At 52.0% G+C, this 19,451-nt stretch overlaps 9 protein-coding genes across 9 annotated transcripts; 5 read left to right on the top strand and 4 right to left on the bottom strand.

The window, feature by feature from the left end:
* The first annotated feature begins 773 nt into the window (after positions 1-773).
* BO94DRAFT_535231 (uncharacterized protein) lies at positions 774-1,774 on the top strand. Its single transcript, XM_025611733.1, has one exon. The coding sequence runs from the start codon at positions 846-848 to the stop codon at positions 1,467-1,469; it is 624 nt and encodes a 207-aa protein (XP_025467338.1). The 5' UTR covers positions 774-845; the 3' UTR covers positions 1,470-1,774.
* Positions 1,775-2,084: 310 nt separating this feature from the next.
* BO94DRAFT_585695 (uncharacterized protein) lies at positions 2,085-3,100 on the top strand (the record flags this gene model as incomplete). Its single annotated transcript, XM_025615709.1, has 10 exons — positions 2,085-2,148; positions 2,215-2,271; positions 2,330-2,398; positions 2,461-2,523; positions 2,579-2,623; positions 2,682-2,729; positions 2,780-2,800; positions 2,872-2,922; positions 2,974-2,994; positions 3,054-3,100. The coding sequence occupies 10 exons, from the start codon at positions 2,085-2,087 to the stop codon at positions 3,098-3,100; spliced, it is 486 nt and encodes a 161-aa protein (XP_025467337.1).
* A 1,308-nt stretch (positions 3,101-4,408) lies between these two features.
* BO94DRAFT_546364 (uncharacterized protein) lies at positions 4,409-5,029 on the top strand (the record flags this gene model as incomplete). The annotated part of the gene is made up of 2 exons (XM_025613291.1): positions 4,409-4,475; positions 4,527-5,029. 2 exons carry the CDS (start codon positions 4,409-4,411, stop codon positions 5,027-5,029), a joined length of 570 nt encoding a protein of 189 aa, XP_025467336.1.
* A 1,238-nt stretch (positions 5,030-6,267) lies between these two features.
* Positions 6,268-8,797, top strand: BO94DRAFT_624327 (uncharacterized protein). Its single transcript, XM_025617211.1, has 2 exons — positions 6,268-6,506; positions 6,583-8,797. Exons 1-2 carry the CDS (start codon positions 6,396-6,398, stop codon positions 8,746-8,748), a joined length of 2,277 nt encoding a protein of 758 aa, XP_025467335.1. The 5' UTR covers positions 6,268-6,395; the 3' UTR covers positions 8,749-8,797.
* A 148-nt stretch (positions 8,798-8,945) lies between these two features.
* On the bottom strand, positions 8,946-9,649 carry BO94DRAFT_67642 (uncharacterized protein). Its single transcript, XM_025617597.1, has 2 exons — positions 9,124-9,649; positions 8,946-9,062 (listed from the first exon to the last, which is right to left on the bottom strand). The coding sequence occupies exon 1, from the start codon at positions 9,565-9,567 to the stop codon at positions 9,205-9,207; it is 363 nt and encodes a 120-aa protein (XP_025467334.1). The 5' UTR covers positions 9,568-9,649; the 3' UTR covers positions 8,946-9,062; positions 9,124-9,204.
* Positions 9,650-10,973: 1,324 nt separating this feature from the next.
* BO94DRAFT_535229 (ATP synthase subunit C family protein) lies at positions 10,974-11,873 on the bottom strand. The gene has a single exon (XM_025611732.1). The coding sequence runs from the start codon at positions 11,863-11,865 to the stop codon at positions 11,392-11,394; it is 474 nt and encodes a 157-aa protein (XP_025467333.1). The 5' UTR covers positions 11,866-11,873; the 3' UTR covers positions 10,974-11,391.
* Positions 11,874-12,464: 591 nt separating this feature from the next.
* BO94DRAFT_535228 (uncharacterized protein) lies at positions 12,465-13,450 on the bottom strand. The gene has a single exon (XM_025611731.1). The coding sequence runs from the start codon at positions 12,999-13,001 to the stop codon at positions 12,657-12,659; it is 345 nt and encodes a 114-aa protein (XP_025467332.1). The 5' UTR covers positions 13,002-13,450; the 3' UTR covers positions 12,465-12,656.
* A 1,981-nt stretch (positions 13,451-15,431) lies between these two features.
* Positions 15,432-17,553, top strand: BO94DRAFT_624325 (phosphoenolpyruvate synthase; the record flags this gene model as incomplete). Its single annotated transcript, XM_025617210.1, has 2 exons — positions 15,432-15,538; positions 15,568-17,553. 2 exons carry the CDS (start codon positions 15,432-15,434, stop codon positions 17,543-17,545), a joined length of 2,085 nt encoding a protein of 694 aa, XP_025467331.1. The 3' UTR covers positions 17,546-17,553.
* A 666-nt stretch (positions 17,554-18,219) lies between these two features.
* BO94DRAFT_585690 (NAD(P)-binding protein) lies at positions 18,220-18,910 on the bottom strand (the record flags this gene model as incomplete). The annotated part of the gene is made up of 4 exons (XM_025615708.1): positions 18,220-18,248; positions 18,317-18,580; positions 18,661-18,746; positions 18,783-18,910. 4 exons carry the CDS (start codon positions 18,908-18,910, stop codon positions 18,220-18,222), a joined length of 507 nt encoding a protein of 168 aa, XP_025467330.1.
* Between the last annotated feature and the right edge of the window lie 541 nt (positions 18,911-19,451).

Here is a 19,451-nt window from a genome sequence, read left to right as displayed (position 1 = left end):
ACGAGGCTCATAAATATCCGTAATATGCTTCGAAGTGCAACAAAGGGCGTAGAAGCTGTGGGAGGACTTCAGGCTATACATGGCAGTTATCCGATCTTAACAAGGAGGAGTCTCACAAAGGAAGAGGGATGGCTATATTAGCATGTATACTAGCCGGGAAAAATAGCATAAGATTTGGCAAGAGCCTGTTACGACCTTTGAGACGCGAGAGTAGCTACGCAAGTTGTTGGAATACGTTGAGGTGGAAAATAGTCTCTTACTCAGGGTATCTCCGAGATATAGAAGGAAGCGAACTCCACTCATCAGATCTATTGACCATACATCTCAGAAGGAATTCAATGCCATAGGCCATCTACTCTGGTCTCGGAAGCATACCATACACAGTCCGACGTAGTCAGATCGTGGCTAAAGTGGAGTCACAGCCACCCAAGTGGACCATTTTAACCAATGACTGCCTACTGCAATCCTTGATGCATCGAACCTCAGCATATGGACAGAAAACCAGTCACACTTAACCCAAATCATTAACCCAAATCAAATGGCAACTCAATCTACAATTTAATGCCACACTCGGAACTCGGAAAGTATGGACGGGTTTAGGATCCACCAGGGATCCCGCTCCACCCCATCCGATAAATCATCAATCTTATCACGATGAACGCCCGGAAATCCTCCCGAGTCCCGAGACTAGTGCATCCCTCGATGACTCACTTTTCCATAGATAAACCTCCAACGGGGATACTCTCTAACTTGATAGATTTTTGCATAGAGTTCTTTATTTCATTCTAGAAAATATAACCATCTATACATCCACATTCCACCTCCATCAAAGTGAAACCAGAACAATGGCAACCCTAACCCCCATAAACCTCCACCATCCCCCGGAATACACCCTCCTCCAGCACCACCGCACCATCTGCGGCTGGCACTCCACCGACGATGTCCTCCTCTCGTGGCGCGAAAAGCAAGACGCCGGCTTAAAGTCCTTCTTCTGGATCACCATCCCCAACCCCGAGCCTAATGAATCCTCTACCCCCATCCACGCAGGTCACATCTCCCTAGACTCCTACGCCGATCCACCAGACCCTGATCTCGCCCGTGCCGATCGATCCATTCTCACTATTCAGACATTCTTCATTCTGCCTGAGTATCGGGCTGGTGGACTGGGACGGGAAGCGATGACGCTGGTGGAGGCGTTGGCTACGAAAGAGCCGTATGGGAGTCCGAGGTGCGAGTATCTTACCGTGAATACCACGAGTAAGGGGTATTATGTTGATGGGGCGGGGGAGAAGAGGAGGCAGATGTTGAGGGTGAAGCAGGAGGAGGAAGGGGGGTTTCCGGTGGTTTTGTGGTATGAGAGGTTAGGGTATGTTTGGTGGAAGACGGAAGAGAGGTATAAATATGTGGATGGGGAGAAAGGGGAGGAGGTTTGGATTGAGGCGGATTTTTTGAGGAAGAGAGTTGGGTAGGAGTTCTCGGAGAAGGAGTGGGTGGGGTGAGGATAGGGGTATAGTCGGGGTGGAGGTTAATGTTGGTCGTGTACGGAGTATCTCGGTCTGAATAGAGGCCGATTGTGTCAGTCTCGATGGCTTGACTTATCGGGTTAATAGGGGTGTATCGGCAGTTGGATGTGTCCAATGGGGGTGGTGACAGTATGACAGTCGGATAGACGACTGTCACAGGGGCTAGATCGGGCCCAATGCTTCCATATTGTCCTAGAATAAGACTTAGAGCACATGTCATGTTAGGCCAGCCAATAGTTGATGATCACAGAGTGGCTATCAACGCCGACATATTAAAGATGACAGAGGCGTTCAATTATTGGAGTGCGGAACTGACACATGGAGATGCTCGGTCATATGGCGAGTACTACTCACCACACAGGCATGGGTCGATCATTTGTGCCGGAGAAACCAGAGAAGATCACATCGCAGATGTTCGGTCATGTCTCAGTGTCATGACAGCTGATCCTTGCACCGGCCAACCGTAGGAGAATATAAATCGAACATGGGTTCTCGTCTGCCAGGATGCTTGTACCACCATCGTCATCAGCAATCAACATCACCCTATAAAGATTGATCACAATGAAGCTTACCGCCGTTTTCTGTCTCTTTGCTGCTACCTTGGCTGTTGCTGATCCCAATCCTGGTAAGTGCTTGGTTAAATCTAAAATTAGGTGTGCCAGTGGTATCAATACTAATTATCTCAACAAAGATCAGGATATCGATCATGGGGGCGTCGTCGACGGTCTTGTTGGTGGTGCTGCGCAGCGTATGTGTCTGTGGGGTTAGGGAGATTATTGAAACATGCTGACAAGATTTCAACGAAGTGCTTGGCTCCGTTGTTCCTGAGCAAATTAGACCTGGACACGCTCGTCGCAATGTCAATTTGAATCCCGGTATGTTCCCATTTAACATGGAGACGTAGGTAACATCACCGGATACTGACAGTATGGACTAGAGCCTCGAATTGGGGTTACTGTGGAACCCAAAGGTGGCCCTTCTCGTCGCAATGCCGATTCTAGTATGTGCTCCCGGATCTGAAGACGTCTGTGATGAAGATACTGACCATCCTCAAGACTCCCCGATGGACTTGGGAGATCCTCCCCCTAACAAGTTCGCCAGTATGTAACCACTGAAGCCGGAGCATACTCCAAAGACACTGACAAAATTGCAACCAAGCCGCAAGGGCTCCCAGTGCTGTAGAGTATCCGTCTGGTGGCAATGCTAGTACGTGTCCTCAGACTTGGTGTGGTAATGAAATACTGACAACGCAATAGAGCCTCAGTTGCACAAGTCTGGTAGGTAGCCGACGATCTCTGTAGTCAGGGTGATGCAATTCTAATGAGATGCCATGAAGCGCCTCGAATAGAGGTCGTTGTAGTGTCTGAGGGTGGCGCTTTCCCTCGCAATGCCGATCCTGGTATGTGCTTTTGTTCCGGCGATATATCGGAGATACTGACCAGATTAATAGAACCTGGATATGAAGAAACCAGTTTGTGCTCATTGGCTCTTAAAGTTAGTGGCGAGGGATACAGTGCTGACAGTCTCTAGGGCCTAGAATCACGCGCTCTGACTGGCCTCCTCCCATCCGTGTTTAATCAAGATGATGAACACGCAGAGGTACGTACACAGATTCACTTCCACGATGTCACGGTATAGTGCTAAGGAACATGAGGCCAAGTTGCAGGGTAGAAAGGAAGTGAATCACATGCTACGAAAAGAGAATACCTGTGGGTACCACCAGGTGAATGGGTAATCTCCTCGGCAATTGCTTCAAGCTCGCAGTCTGACTTGGATCTGTTTGTACAGGCATAATTTAGCTAGATTGACTTGTGCTCGTAGTGAAATTATTCGTTGCATCCGCGCCACCCGCACTGAAACCTTGTAGGAAGTAAATATACCAATAATTGTTGATCTGCAGCACTTTGTACATGTAGCAGACCGAATATCGAGACAGGGCATAATAGATCATATCAGTCGACACAGGCTAAACTCCGGATCAGCGAGAATCGAATAGCCCCTGCATCGGCTCTGCATTACTCTTAAGTCAGTGCATAAAACAGAATACAACTATAGATACTTGCCGTTGTTGTCGTTCACTGGCTCAATATGGACATTCTGTTACGTGGGAGTATGACATATCAGATGATGGTCGTTTCTTGAAGTGGCGGTGATCAACATCACCATTTCTCTCCGATCGTAGTGACTTACAGACCGATCATCTTTAGGCTTTTATCCCGGTGTATACTAAGCTACAATGTCGACTCTAGTTCATATCATTCAGGTCTTCTTATCTCTCAATACCATGTAGCACCGTACAAAGCTATGTCTATCTCAATTCCAATCCGCAAAGTGATCGTCAGGAGACAGTGACCGATATTGCATGAACATCGTTGAGATGGCGCGATGGCGGATCTGGGGCAGGCGTCGAGCATTGGATGTGGCTGCATCCCTTGCATGCAGCATCGCTGGATCGGTGAGCCGAGATCTGGGGTCCTGCATATGATACTCCACTATTGCTGCCAATAATGGATGGCACAGCCATGCCAGAGTGACTGGTCATCCTGATGGAGAACACGTCCGATCTCAGGACAGAATCCGGGACGATCCATCGGGACCCTGCAGCAGCCACGCATGCAATCCAATTATTGTCTCGGCACCATGAACTCTGCCATTATTGCAATGATCGGTGAACTCATCGCCACCGATTCCCGTGTTGGCCTCGTCAGAATATCCCGCCGAGCTCTATCCGATGACCTCGTGAAAATCTATAAAGAGGCCTCGAATCCTCCCCCAACATCTCTTCTCATCACCAGCATCATCAAGCTTCTCTCCTCACATCCTCAGCCTTCTCACAATCCAGCTTTCGAGCATCAAGCTACTCGCTTCTTTCAACACCATCAAAAATGAAGGCCTTCGCTGTTCTCTCCTTCCTTGCCCTCACCGGCTTCGTTGTCGCTGCTCCTGTTGCAGGTACGTCTGCTCGAGTCATCCTCAGCAATCTTCTATACTAACCCATCACAGGTGGCGTTCAGCAATACTCTGCTCCTGAGACTCCCGAGACCCCTCAAACCCCCCAGACTCCTCAGACTCCTCAGACCCCCCAGGGCCCTCAGACTCCCCAGACCCCGGGAACTCCCCAGGCTCCTCAGGCCCAGCAGGCCCTGCTGCCCCGGCCGCTCCCCAGGCCCTTCAGGCTGCTACTGGTAAGCATAATCTTACCCAGTGAATACCATATCTCACCCGTGGCTAACCCTATAACAGCCCCTCTCTACGGGGAGCACAAGCGTGGCTTCATCGTCGTCCCTGAGCGCCCTACCTACGCCGGTGAGCAGTCGAGCACCTCTGGTGGCCAGTACCAGAAGGCTGGCGGTGCCGGTGGCTCTGAGCACGACTCGACTTTCCACGATGACGAGGGTGCCTACCGCAACATTGATGCCTCTTCCCACGACAAGAGCGGTGGCAACTGGGGTAACGAGGCTGGCAGCACTGGCCAGTCTTCTCAGGCTGCTGGTGTCCAGCACTAAGTGGTGCTCCTAGTCTCGGTGTTGTACAGTGGCTCTGGCGTGTCTAGCTTCGCTTGATGTACCTTGTCATTCTTGTTTGATTGTGATGTTGTTTTGCGGCTTCCTTGAACCTGTCTATAGCTTCAATGTCTCTCCTTGGTATATAGCCCTAATTGATCGTGAATATGCTCTGCTTAGTACTTTCTCGTATCATCGGATTTGTATTCTGTAGCTATCTGGGATATAGTATCGATCATGGATTTCAACTATGTTTACCCTGAGCCCATGTATATCTCCACATATCAGCTCTTTGTCAGGTTGCACACAGTAGTCTGTCTCTCGAGAATGATTGCTATATCAAGAAGTTCGGCTTTCTAGAAATAGAATTGAGGAAGGATCACTTGGACAATCCAGAGTCTCATTCGACGATGATATTATCTTATTTTAGCATAGCTTTTATCAATCAGATTTATTTCTTTGCATATCTGTAATCCTTCTACTTCGGACTCCGACATAGTCCCAAGTTACTATGGATGTGGTGGCAATATATATATAGTTGCAACGCACCTCCACCCCATATTTGACCCCACGCCCAACTTGCACCCGGTAACTTGTGATGTACATCAAATACCCTCAACTAGATCATCAACATCATATTCATAGACAAACAAAATACCCACAACAGCATATCACACCCAATATAACTACCCACATAATCCCATCAACACGACCCGATAACCCCAAAGCAACCACAACCACCTCCCCCAAAACTCCCCGACAAACCAAACCAACCCAACCGAACGACAAATTCTATCTCCCATCTCCCCAGACACCCTCCAAATCCCACACCATCCCCATCCCCATCCCCGCAACATATAATCACCACCCACCTGTCTCCCTCCCATTGGCTGGCAAACCTTAAACCCCCAAACGGCTAGACCTTCCGACCATCCCCATCCCTGATTGGTCAACGACCTATATATCCCCACCCAATCAGGGACCGGTCAAGTTTCCCCTTCGCAGACATCAGACATCACCACCAACAAGACCCGGGTCTACCTCGGATCCTCCATAAGTAAACGTTAGCAGTTATGACTCACCCCACGGATACCTCCCGCAGCCATTCAACCGACCAATAAGCATCCGGACACAGCCTACCCCCATGTCTCATAACGGACCAATCAGCGATCCCAGACACCGGCAGGTGCCTGGATGGTTACACAGTACGTCACTGTTCAGCTACCCCTCCATGGTGGACTATTTATTGGGCTTGTCTCGCTGTTGCTTGGTATTCCTCTTTTTCTTCTGTTTCACTTCTTTATAAGTGCTTGGGAAGTCTCGTGGCTGAAGTATTATTACATGTCTATCCATTTCGGTTTCGATCAACATGGCTGATATCTCATCGACCGAGATCGATCTCGCTGAGCTCTCTACCACCGCTGTTACCTTTCATCCTTCGCGGGCTACTATCACGAGGGAAATTCCTGTTGCTGTGCAGGTATGTACTTCCATCATTCATCCATCTCATCTCCGATGTGTAGGTCAGAAGGGACACATTACTGACCAAAGTCCAGCCCGGCCCTAACAAAATCACCATCCACGGTCTCGACCGCGCCGTCGACATCGACTCCATTCGCATCGTAGGCTCCGGTCCCGCAACCGTCACCGACATTCAAACCGAGTTCGTGAAACGTCGCGATCCCCTTTTCTCCGATTCCGAAGACTCTTCCTCCGATGAAGACTCCTCGTTCTCTGATGAGGAAGACACCGTCTGGACCCCGGATCTCGAGTCCGCGAGGGCCAACGTTGCCTCGGCAGAGGAGGAATATCTCCGGGCGCAGTGTGCACAGGAGACTGCAGCGGCGGTGATTGATTTTCTGGATCGGCAGAGTACGAGTTTCCGGGTGGGGTGGCATGGGTTGAATGTGGGGAAGTTGAATGGTTATTTGACGATTTGTAGTACTGTGAGGGGGGAGAAGGCGTGGGAGCATGCTCAGGCGGGGATTAAGATGAGGAAGGCGCTGGAGAAGAAGGGGATGTGGGTGAGGAAGTGTGAGAGGTTGGAGGAGAAGGCGAGGAAGGAGAAGAGTAGGAGGTTGAAGGAGGTGAGTAAGGAGAGGCAGAGGAAGGTGAGGGAGAGGAAGGAGTTGAGGGAGAAGAGGGAGAGGGAGAGGGCTGAGAAGAGGAGGTTTTGGACACGGATGGTTGGTCAGGTGGTTGTGCATTTGGATGGGCAGGAGAGGGTGGTCTCGAGTAGACGGGGTTCGATGTGTGAGAAGCCGAAGATTGTCGATGAGGAAGAGGAGGAGAAGAAGGGGGTGGTGTTGCGTTTGACCTATGTGGTTCCTGGATTGTCATGGACTCCCCGCTATGATCTCAGTATCAATACCCCCTCGTCCTCGGCGAAGTTGATCTATCGGGCTCAGTTCAGCAATGTCAGCTCGGAGACTTGGCGAGATGCCAAGGTTACGCTGTCGACTTCGCAGGCGTTGTTTGCTGGCCTTGGTGAACGGATTCCCTCGTTGCAGACGTGGAATTTGGTCGTCGAATCGACTGAAAAGGGCAAAGACCAGCCATCGTGGGATAAGATCCTGCGGAGCGTGCCTGAGGAAAAGGCGCTTCCATCAGTCAAGTCGAACCACCAGGGATTGGAACAGCAGCCACGCCCAAAGCCACTCTTCAATCAACCACTATTTCAGCCAGAGCCAGTCTTCGGTCGACCACCAACTCAATGCACTCAGCCAAGCGCGTTCGGACAACCGACCAGTTCCAGCCTGTTTGGACAAGCACACAACCCATCTGGGCAAGCAAGAGGTGGTATTTTCGGCGTGTCTCCCCAGCCCTCTGCACCCGATAGCACTGGACCGCCAGCGGTGGGAGCATCGGCCTCCCCCTTCGCTCGACCGGTTGCAGGAGGCCTCTTTGGTGCCCCAGCTCAACCACCGACACTACTCGCCTCAACCGGGAAGCTAACACCAGAGTCGGGGTCGGAGTCAGACGACGAGAGTGTCACTGTGGAGGAGCTCCCCGTCCCGAGCCTCGAAGTCCAGGACTCTTTCAAGCAGGACTACGGCCTGACCACTACATACGAACTACCTGGTCGTCGCAGTCTCGCGCCCTCCAGCGTGCCTCGTCGACATGTCCTGGCGGAACTGGACCTCGATTCGGTGTCCCTCGCCTACGTGATCGTTCCCAAGCACCGCGCCGCAGCGTTCCTCCGTGCCGAAATCAAGAATAGCTCATCCGTGAACATTCTCCGCGGCAAAGTGGGCATGACCATCGACGGGACGTTCCTGGGTACTACTCAAGTGCCGAGCTGCTCGCCGAATGAGTCGTTTACGCTGTCTCTGGGCGTGGACCCGTCCATCCAAGTGACGTATGGAAAGCCCATCGTGAAACCAGTGACAGGTGGTTTCTTCAATAAGGAGACGGCGGCGGTGTTCCGACGGACGTGCGTGGTGAAGAACACCAGGAGCAATGCTGTGGATGTCACGGTGATGGATCAGGTGCCGGTTAGTGAGGATGAGCGGGTCGGAGTGCAGATTCTGGAGCCAAAAGGGCTGAATGTTTTGGGCGATGAGGTGACATTGCCGTTGGAGAAAGAAGGAAAGGGGACTGCTAAACTGGGAGTGAATGGGGAGATCAAATGGGTGATGAAATTGGAGCCGGGAAAGGAGGTTCGTCTGGTGTTGGAGTATGAAGCGAGAGTGCCGGTGGGAAGTGAGGTGAACGTAGCTTGATTGGACTGGACTGGACTTCGTATCATAAGAGAATGCTCTGAGCAACTGCAATGCACTATTCTCCGCTCATGTTAGCTCTTAGCCCTACTGATTTGCCCCGTAGTCATAGTATCGCTGAGTAAATCAGCGCGATGAAGACTCCCCAGTCTTCTTTGTATCAGATGAACCCAACCTGTCATAGGTTCTGATCGAGCGATGCTGACAATTATCCGGATGAGATACTCCAGCTGGCCTGTCTACTGACATCGGCCGAGCAGAGACATCCACTCATCGAGCCAAGCATCTCCACCATTTCGAGGAGTCCAAGTGTAGGTCTGGTATCATCATCAGAATCACACCCTTGCCATCATCTTAAGAAATAAATAAAAAACCAACCATAGCACAACCATCCCATCCATCACCCACCCCCACAGACCTGAGATAAAAAGGTAGATAAACAGATGAATAAAATTCATCTCACCACTCCCAACCCCCCGGCATCTTCTCCTTCACACACCCTACCACCCTATCTTTTCCATCTTTCTCCTCACCCCCCTCCTTATCCTCAGAACTCACACTCAAACTCAAGTTCGATCCCCCCTCCACGGCCCCCTCCCCCCACCGTTCCCGCCAAACCGCCAACTCCTCCTTCCACAGATCCGTCACGCACGGATCACACGAGCTCCCGCAGCACTCGCCAAGCCCCGGGGGAGGCGGGGGATCATTATATGTGCGTTTCGCGGCGCGGAGGAGTTGCTTGGTGCGGGTTTTGGTGAGTCGGTTTCGATGGCTTTTGAAGAAGGGGGTGTCTTGGGGGGTGTAGATTGGGGATGGAGACATTTTTTTTGCTTTTCTTTGGGGGGGTAGGAGGTTGGTTTAGTGTGTATGTGGTGGTGAGTGTTATGTTTGGGATGGATGATGAGTATGGGTGGTCAATCTACGATGGTGGTATACTGGGTTTGGATGGCGGATGAATTCAATCGGGTGGAATCGGGAGTCGGGATTTATGGATCGGGTATGGGTATGAGTATGGGTATGAGTATGGGTATGGGTATGGGGTTAGATACTGGGACGTTGTGTTGATTTGGCTGTGTTTCTAGATACCTCAGGACAATTCTATCACTGGATATATATTCCAACAACAGCACTCAAACCAAACCAACCAGAAAAAGCCAGAGCGATGGTTTAAGAAGTGCTGTTGTTGATTGATGGGGGTGAGCAACTCAGGCAACTCACCCGAGGTCACATGTCCCAGCCGATACCGGTCACATGCACACGCGCGTAACCCGCGTAATACCATACAGTAGCGATACACAATACCAGCCCTCTTCATCCCTCGCCCAGACCTCCTCGGATCGATGGATCACATCCATCACAACCACAGTCCAGTCCATGATTCATCATCCTTTCTCTACTCCGTACCGACTAATTGTCTGCCTATACTAATTCTACTACATAATACAATATATCCCACCCCTCCCTACTACAATCGCAATTCCAATCCAATCCCAATCTCTACTTACCTCCTGTAAGAAAGAAAGAAGGCAAACCCGATCGTCACAAGGAACCCAACCCATAATCTTGGCGCGGCGTTAGTTCCAACATCCGCCGGGTTTCACGGCAGCTCTTCATGTACGCGCTGGCTGGGCTTATGTAGGTACCTTGGCTGGCTGGCCGGCCAGTCTTTCGATCCCGATCCCTGCACCTGCAGACAACAAGAAAATTTTTCTCTCTCACACACACGCACCTCCTAGGTAGGTAGATAGGTAGGGAGGAATTGAAGCCAGGCAAAGTTTGACTTGTGCGAATTTAATAACAACAATGGATGAATCAGAATTTTGGTCCGAGAGGCGGTGGTGGTGGGTGACGTTTACATTTAGGATCGTCATGGGAAAGGTTCAGGGAGTTCTAGATCCACCGGGTTGAGTTGCCATTGTAACAGATGGCGAATTTGGCTGCTCTGGGCCTTTAATTGTAGGGTTTAAGACATGTTTTGGATTGGATTAATCCTTGGGGATCAATTGGTGTGTAAAATTCTCCCTTGATGATGGTGGTAGTCACGTAGTGATGGTAGGCGGGAAGGGAGGAAGCTTCCCCCGGAGACGCCGGGAAAACCGTTTCGTTTTCGACAGCTGGCATCAAGGCTCAAGCTCCGACCTTCTCTCACCTTGATCTAACCTGACCTTGAGCTCTGTCAAACTCGGAGCAGATAGCTTTCTGGACGTGACTGTGATCATACGATAATTGGCTTAGATCGAAGAAGCTGGACCGAGCACTACCCCAGGTTTTGGGGTCAGATTTTGTCTGCTTGGGTCAGATTTTGCTCAGTTCAATTAGCACGGAGTAGAAGACCCGGAATATGGTCAAGTCTATGGTATACGTGTAAGCTCCGATCTCCGTAGAGTTAGTGGCCATTTTAAATCTCTATATGTACAGTGTATTTGATGGGTTGTAGATGATGACGGGAAAAGTAGTACATGATATATAAAAAGACCACCACAATTGATTACCTCCTATCACAGCCTGACAAAAAGACAGTATTTTCCATTGGAATCCTCCCAATCCCAGTTCCCAAATCACTTGTGATCAACTAGTTCATCGAAACGGAATTGACCGGAGAAAAAAGTGTCATGTCGAAGCTGTAATCATCCCTCGGGTCGTAATTTAAACGTACTTGCACATCATGGCAACCATCAGGTCGAACAGACCGATGGCCTCAACGAAGGCAAAACCCAGAATGGCGTAGGAGAAGAGCTGACCGCGGAGAGCAGGGTTGCGGGAGACGGACAGAAGGAGGGCACCGAAGACGAGACCGATACCGATACCGGCACCACCGAGACCGATGGCGGCGGAACCCATACCAAGGTTCTGGGAGACCTGGACCATGGCGTCGGCGATCTCAGAGGAGTACTGGCGGCGAGCCTGCTGGGCAGCGAAGACCTGGCGGGCGTTGGCCTGGAGGAGGCCGGAGGGAGACTGGCGCTTGACGGTCTGGAAGGGGGTCATGGGGACGGCCTTGCGCTGGGTGGTGAAGGTACGCTTGGGAGCCAGCTGGAGGCGAGCGGCAGGGCGGGCGACCTTGGTGGTCGCGGCCATGGTGGAGGCCAGACGAGTGGCGAAGACGCGGGAGGAGGCCATTGTGATGGTGGTTTTGATTTGATTTCTCAAAGAGAAGGGGGAGGTTGGTTTGAGGAGTGGGAGGAAAGGAAGGAAGAACTTTTCTGGAGGAAAAAGCTGGAGGAAAGGTGACAACAGACGGCCCCGGGACATAAATACTCTCCCGCTAAATTTTCGCGGTTTTTTGCCCTTTTCCCACCCAGCCCCCCCGTCGGGTGTTAGTGCGCTTTGTTGGGACCAAAAAGCCCTACTACGGTGTCGTATCAGACTGGTATCGTATGGTGCCCGTGTATTGTTCATCATCCCTATCTTACGCCAGCATACAGTCCTCCGTACACCGTACACCGTTTCCTCCCTCTGCCTCTCTCTCGCCATGTCGGGTTCATTCGGGATGACCCCCCCAGGGGAGCTGCACCTGGTACAGCCAATGGTTTCAGGGTCTGTACTGCTCCCACGAGTCCGAGGCTTCCAATGATCCTGCTGCATCCACTTCCTCTCTCCCATGATGGAGTCCGTGTATTTTACCCTCCCCCCCCATCCTCCCCCCAATCCATCCATACATTCCGGTCTACGCCCCTTCATTCTTCCTTACATATAAATTGTCCCTCCCTCCCTCCTCTCCCTCTGGAAACTGACGCTCAGAGACAAGCTACGGTATGCAAAATTTTCCACCGGGGCCGTGCAAACCAGGCGGGAGGGCGCAAAAAAACCAGACGTGCGGGTGGGTCCCTGCATCCAACTGGGTCCGATAGAGTGGTACACCTCCCCACTTGGCGGAGGTCAGACAGCCAATCACACAGCGTCATGGCCAGCTAAATTTGAGCCAGCTTCTCGGTCGCAATCAAACCGGGCCGAATCGGGCATGCGGCTCCACCAGCGCCGGAGTTGCTGAGCCAGAAAATTCCCACCCTGAGACGCAAGCAGGTTTGCCCTCGTCGGCTGGAAGGAGAGCTGCGGCGGCCAGTTGCGAGTTGTTTTCCCTCCTCCTGCTGGCGGCCCCCCTCGGGAAATGCCTCACCGACTCGTCGCTTTGGGTATCTGCCGTTTTGAGACATCCCGGCTCGTACGGAGAGCGTCCCCGTCGCAACGCGACGATCCGTAGCTCCCCTTGAGCTAGCTGTAGTCGCGGTTAGCCGGTCACCGCTGTCCATACCCATGCACCCATCCGGCTCTTCCAGCCTTGCCTGCCCCCCAAGCCTTGTTCCATGTCCCCCGTCCGAGGGTGGTGCACGGGTTATATATCTTTTGGATAGATCAGAGAAATTGGGTCTCTCAGGGAGGGGGGAGGGGGGGTGTCAGGCTCAGCTCAGCTCAGCCCTCAGGGGGTAGTAGATAGTGTAGCCGCCGAACCAACCAACCCAGCACAACGACATCATCCCGTGGCCCTTCCCAAAAACCGGATGCAAAAAACACTTTTCCACCACTGTCAGCGCTAGCTGCTGTGGTTGTTATCGTGCCCCCTTCCACCAGACAGGTCTGCTTCCCTCCCTGGTTGCTGGTGTTTTTTTTTTTCGCTCACCCACCCACATCCCCTTTTTTTACCTTCCTTCCCATGAAGACATCCGTCTGCTACTTATACCTGAGATCTGGGTGAGGGTACTGTACGGATCCCACCTAATTTCTCCTTTTTTTTTTTTTTTTTTAATTCTTCCCCCTTCCCTTCCCTTAACCCCCCGAGCGTGTCTGCACTAAACTCGATTAATCCCGGTGATCGAGATATGATCTCAGCCGCCCTGCAGCATTACGTAACCCGGTCAGAACCGCTGCGAACCCAACCCAACCTGGCTGGCTAATTTAAGCATGCAGCTGGTGCAGGGATACGACGGGCTTCGCGAACCGTTCCGCGACAGGGGTGAGGTCTTTGCTTGTGTATGCGCTGTAGCGTAGGTTGATTCCGCGAGAAGAGTAGAGCGTAGAGCAGAGTTATCTCAATTGATGGCAGCAATGATCGAAGGCAAGACTAGGACGACGGTGATCGCGACCCGGAGGATATGTGGATGCAGTGAGCGTATTGCATGTATCACATGTGTCACGGCCGTATTATTACCGTAATGTGCATACAGGCTACTGCCCCAGGCATCAAGGCACCGGTCGGGTCAGCGGCTGGCGCGCGCCGGACCTCGGGTTGGAATGTTCTATACACAGAAGGTATGGCGGCTATCCATACCGTGGTGCGGTCACGTATGTACAACGCGGAAGATAAGCTGGCGGGCCGGGCCAATCGGAGGAGCTGGTGGTTTTGCATGGAATGTCGTGCCAAGGTGTGTTGGTAGGTATGTGGTGATAGGTATATATTGGTATGGAGGGGATGGTATGTGCAAGGTGCAAGTAGTTGGCTGGGAAGATATATCCGGGGTTATTGTTTGGTAGAGTTGGTGTTTGGGTATTGTTCTTTGTTAGGGGGTAGATACTTACCGGTAGAGGTATATATTTTGAGAGATGTTAGGCTAGGGTGGTACTAGCTCAAGAAATATATTCCCTCGGTCTTAAGAGTGAACGAAGATTAGAGGTTAGATTAGATGGTGATACGCTTATCCGGAGTAGGAATGTAGTATCGGATGGATTCTAAATTAAGACTGGATCTGATAGTAATCAGGACGTCAGTGCTACGTCGGATAGATGAGGTGTGTTGCGAATAGCTTCATACTTGCCGTATTGGGAAGGCGGTTGCGTCATGTGACCGGGATCTACATTAGCATTACCATTCTAAAATTGCTGTGATTAGCAGACCCTCTTAATTGATGATAGGCAAAAGCACTCAGTGACTTTCTTAGAAGCCTTGGTTTTGGCACAAGTACTTCATACCTCGAAGATCCATAGTTTTACCAATCCCTGGACGACAGGAGAGTACCTACTTCCGTATATGACCGGCCTGGTTTGCAGTCCATGTCTGAATGGAATATCAATTTTGGATAATCTTCAGAACATAACTGACGATAGATCAAAGGATAATCATCTGCTTGGGGCACTTGTGATAGGTCATGCCGAACAGTCACCTGACCCTTTGTTCGCGTCGCCTTGTCGTGTCGGATAACGCGTTTTCCCAACCATCACCAGGCATCAACATCATCAGTCACCTATGAGACTCTCATCATCTTAGCATCGCCAGTGTCATTCTCTTGTCCAGATATGCGGAAATTATGCACATCCAGTGCTTCGTAACCCCTCCTGCATCCCGTCAGCACCGATGGACCTTGGATCGAAGCTCGGCACCCCGTATATCAGCCACTGATGTTTGCAGTTGCGAAGGGTGGCATGATGCGACATTGATATGGCCCTAGCGAACGAGCAATGCCAATTATCATGTCATATTTGAGATCCATAGGTAGAATCTCGGTTCAAGAGGCCATTCGCTTACACTGACAAGGTTTAGGATGTTGACGACGATATGACTGAAGAACCCTCTTTGTTGGGACTTGATCATCACTCTGGCCAGGTCGATTCGCTTTCGGCCGACCGTCGGATCCAACTGCCCCAGACTTCGGTCGAAAGGCATATGCCATCATGTTCTATCATAGATTACCGCGTCACTTCGTCCCTGCGCAGGCAGAAATTATCGGCCCCTTTCTACCATATCATTACACAGAATGGATGGCATCAGCGAGCATCAACTTTTCGGTGACTTTGAACATATCGGACGTAGCGATGGCCCCCATGTTGGCGGCAAAAACTCCTCTCGGCCAAAGGAGTCGCTGTACCGCCCGGATTTGCAACCACCTCCAGTGCCTACTGGCATTACATCGAAACCAACGGTATCCGTGCGGAGATGTCCCGTCTCATAGCAGACTGGGAATCGGGAAAGGCTCATCTCGCCGAGACCGGCCAAGCGGTACGCAAGTTGTTCCTCCGGGGCAACTGGCCATCCGACGTAGAGACTGCTGTTCGCTCTGCATATCGCCGGCTCTCTACCAAAGCAGGTGTCGAGAATCTCAGCGTGGCTGTCCGATCCAGCGCGACGGCAGAGGATCTCCCGGACGCCAGCTTCGCCGGACAGCAAGAATCATACCTCAATATTGTGGGCGAAGACGCCCTCCTGGATGCATGTCGGCGGTGCTACGCATCTCTTTTTACAGACCGGGCCATCATCGATAAAAAGCGTGGCGACAAGTCCGTCAAGATGATCTACGGCAATGGGCAGACCCCAACCCGAAACGTACCTACCTCCAAGGCCGAGCGCGCCGCCCTGGTCCTCACCGATGCGGAGATTCTGAAACTGGCGCGTTGGGCCTGCACGATCGAGAAACACTATGGCTGTCCCATGGACATGGAATGGGCCAAGGACGGTCTCACCGACGAGTTGTTCATAGTCCAGGCCCGACCGGAAACCGTGCACTCGCGTCGCGATGCGACAACCGCTTTCAAGACGTATCGGATTGGCAAAAGAGGCCGCAAGCTGGCCACAGGGTTGGCCGTGGGCGATGCCGCCGTATCTGGTCGGCTCTGCCTGATCGAATCTGCGCACGAGATGGACAGATTCGTCGACGGCTCCATTCTAGCCACGTCCACGACTGACCCGGACTGGGTGCCGATTATGAAGCGCGCCGCGGCGATCATCACCGACCATGGTGGACGAACCTCCCATGCAGCCATTGTCAGTCGCGAGATTGGCGTCCCGGCAGTCGTGGGGACCCATAATACCACCTACGTGCTACACTCAGGACAAGATGTGACTGTATCATACGCCGAAGGCGACCAAGGCTTCGTTTACGCTGGCGTCGCGGAGATCAGCACCGAGACAGTGGACATGAGCGGACTGTCAGCCGGCCAGACGAAGGTGATGCTGAACCTCGCCAATCCAGCAGCCGCATATCGCTGGTGGCGACTCCCTGCTGATGGGATCGGACTGGCCCGGATGGAGTTCGTGGTGACCAACGCCATCCAGGTTCATCCGATGGCGCTGGTGCACTTTGACCAGCTGCAGGATGCCCAGGCCAAGGCTGAGATTGCCCGACTCACGGCCGGGTACAACCACAAGCCGGATTACTTCGTGGACAAGCTGGCGCACGGGTTCGCGGCGCTCTGCGCGGCCGTCTATCCCAAACCGGCGATCCTCCGATTGAGTGATTTCAAGACGAATGAATATGCCAGTCTCATCGGCGGGGCAGAGTTTGAGCCCAAGGAGGAGAACCCGATGATCGGGTTCCGCGGGGCGTCGCGATACTACTCGCCGCGATATCGCGAGGGATTTGCGCTGGAGTGTCGGGCCATCCGGCGGCTTCGTGAAGAGCTAGGGTTCACGAATGCAGTGGTGATGATCCCGTTTTGTCGGACGGTGGACGAGGCCAAGAAGGTGCTGCAGGTGATGGCGAACAATGGACTGCGACGGGGGGATCATGAGTTGCAGGTTTACATGATGTGCGAGATCCCGTCGAACGTCATCATGGCGAGAGAGTTTACGGCGTACTTTGATGGGTTCTCGATCGGGTCGAATGACCTGACGCAGTTGACGCTGGGGGTGGACCGGGACTCGGACGAGCTGACTGGCCTATTTGATGAACAGGACAGGGCGGTTAAGGCCATGATTGCGAAGGTCATCCAGCAGGCTAAATTGGCGGGGTGCAAAGTGGGAATTTGTGGACAGGCGCCGAGCGATCATCCAGAGTTTGCGCGATTCTTGGTGGCAGCAGGGATTGATTCCATCTCGGTGATTCCTGATAGTTATGTGAAGGTGAAAAGAGAGGTAATGCGAGTGGAGAAGTGATGTTATGCCAGTGCTCTTCCTTTGGGACTTCATGGTAATGTCCCTTTGTTATGATCTGAAGCAGTTAGTCAATTCAACCTCGCTTATTCTTGTTAGCCTGATGTTTCTAGCTATGTAGGTGCTTCCTGCTGAAGCAAATATGAAGCCAGAACATTGGCAAATCCATGAATGAAATCCAAGCCTCTAGGAATGCGTCAATCACGCCGTATGCACAACTAACATTCAACAATGATCAGAAAGTTGCCTGCATGTCCATCCTCTCCACTCAGCATCCCATTCCTATACTCAACTGTGTTTCAAGCAATCATAAGACAAACGAACTGAATTACTACCTGCTCGACAAAACACCGCTAACAACCCTACAATCCATTCTCCCTCACCCTCCCAATCACCTCCCTTAACCCCTTCACCCCCATCTCCAACCCTGCCCTCTCCCCCGGCCTCAGCCCCAACTCCACCCCTGCGTCTTCATCCAATACACCCCCCCTCCCAACCACGACCGGCCACGAAAAACAACACCCCCATTCCTCCCTCCAACAACTCACCGTCCTCACCACCCTCTCATCCCCAAGCACAGCCAGACAAACATCCCCCACCGCCGCTCCAATCCCCCACGCCGCCCCTCCTTACCCACCACTATACCCCTCGACCTCCCCTTGACCCGTTTCTCGACCTCAATCCGCCTCCTCGCACCAATATTCACCTTCACTATCTCATTAACCCCAGCCTCGGACTCCAAAACCCTAGACCAAACAAATACCTCCCCCTCACCTTTAACCCCAACCACATAGCCATCTACCCGTCGACCAGATAATCGGGATACTTCGTCCCTCAAGCGAGCTGATTCCAAACACGTCCCGATACCGAAGACCTTGGGGCGAGATAACCCGGATATGTCCTGCGCCAGGGTGGTTAGGAGATCTACCGGGTTGGCAACTATTATGAGGATGGTGTTGGGATTGAAGGGGTTTGTTTCGGTGAGGATGCTTTTCAGGATGGAGATTTTTTGGTAGAGGTGTTGGATACTGGTTTCGCCTGGCCAAATCAACCAAGGATATTATATTAGTCTTGGGGGTCAAATGGAATGGTCTGGGTTAAAGGGAGGGGGAACATACCAGGGGTATATTTCGCCCCTGCAGTAATAACCACCACATCAGCTTGACTGGCCTCGCGGTGCGTAGAGGCGCGGACCTGCGTGATGCTGCCGTGCACGAGGGCTGCGTCGGCGAGATCTCACGCCTGGGCGTCGCGCAGGGTGGAGTTGGTGTCTACGAGGAGGAGCGTCGCCTGCACGCGTTGGTGGATTAGGGATAGGGCTGTGGAGGCACCGACGGAGCCGAGGCCGATTATGGCGATTTTTGCCATTGTGTTGTGTTGTGGGTTGCTTTGGTAGTGAGGGAGAGGATTCATTGATCAGAAGATATATAGAGTTGAGTACTACATGTTTACTGGGAGTAGGATAAGGTGTGAGGGGAAGCTCGTGTTTCATCCGTCATGATTACGGGGTGGCTTTGATGGAAGTGTGTTCCGTGGATGTGATTCGAGGGGCTTGATCTGTGGGATAAAGGATGGGGATGAGGTTAGATAAATAAAGTTTAGATCATGCCATTCAATCATGCCATGGCTTGTGGTGTACCAGAGGTGGTGCTGATCTCGGCAGATGTCATTATGTCCTGGGCTTCGTAAGGAATTGACTGTTGTCCATACATGAGGTAGGTGTGTTACATGAACGCGGAATAAAGCCATCTGCTGAATGGGATGGTAGTATATCATGTTTCTGCGGTGATACTTGGCGATAATAACGCGTATAGCTTCCTGTTGAGATTCAATGTTCTTATATTGAGGCAGGCCAAACCTTAGATACAGTGCAACTAGGATAGCTGAGTCTGCCTGATGTCGATAAAGC

The sequence above is a fragment of the Aspergillus sclerotioniger genome, assembly GCF_003184525.1.
Source record: "Aspergillus sclerotioniger CBS 115572 chromosome Unknown BO94scaffold_14, whole genome shotgun sequence".
Lineage (NCBI taxonomy): Eukaryota > Fungi > Ascomycota > Eurotiomycetes > Eurotiales > Aspergillaceae > Aspergillus > Aspergillus sclerotioniger.
The sequence above is the reverse complement of the archived record's forward strand: the minus strand, read 5'-3'. Positions and strand labels throughout refer to the sequence as shown.

Bases quoted from the DNA above. Each gene is read 5' to 3' on its own strand.
- BO94DRAFT_535229 (XM_025611732.1), bottom strand. From the start codon at position 11,865: ATGGCCTCCTCCCGCGTCTTCGCCACTCGTCTGGCCTCCACCATGGCC.
- BO94DRAFT_67642 (XM_025617597.1), bottom strand. From the start codon at position 9,567: ATGTCTCCATCCCCAATCTACACCCCCCAAGACACCCCCTTCTTCAAA.
- BO94DRAFT_535228 (XM_025611731.1), bottom strand. From the start codon at position 13,001: ATGGGTATGGACAGCGGTGACCGGCTAACCGCGACTACAGCTAGCTCA.
- BO94DRAFT_535231 (XM_025611733.1), top strand. From the start codon at position 846: ATGGCAACCCTAACCCCCATAAACCTCCACCATCCCCCGGAATACACC.
- BO94DRAFT_624327 (XM_025617211.1), top strand. From the start codon at position 6,396: ATGGCTGATATCTCATCGACCGAGATCGATCTCGCTGAGCTCTCTACC. The intron at 6,507-6,582 runs GTATGTACTTCC...ACCAAAGTCCAG, and splicing joins AAATTCCTGTTGCTGTGCAG to CCCGGCCCTAACAAAATCAC.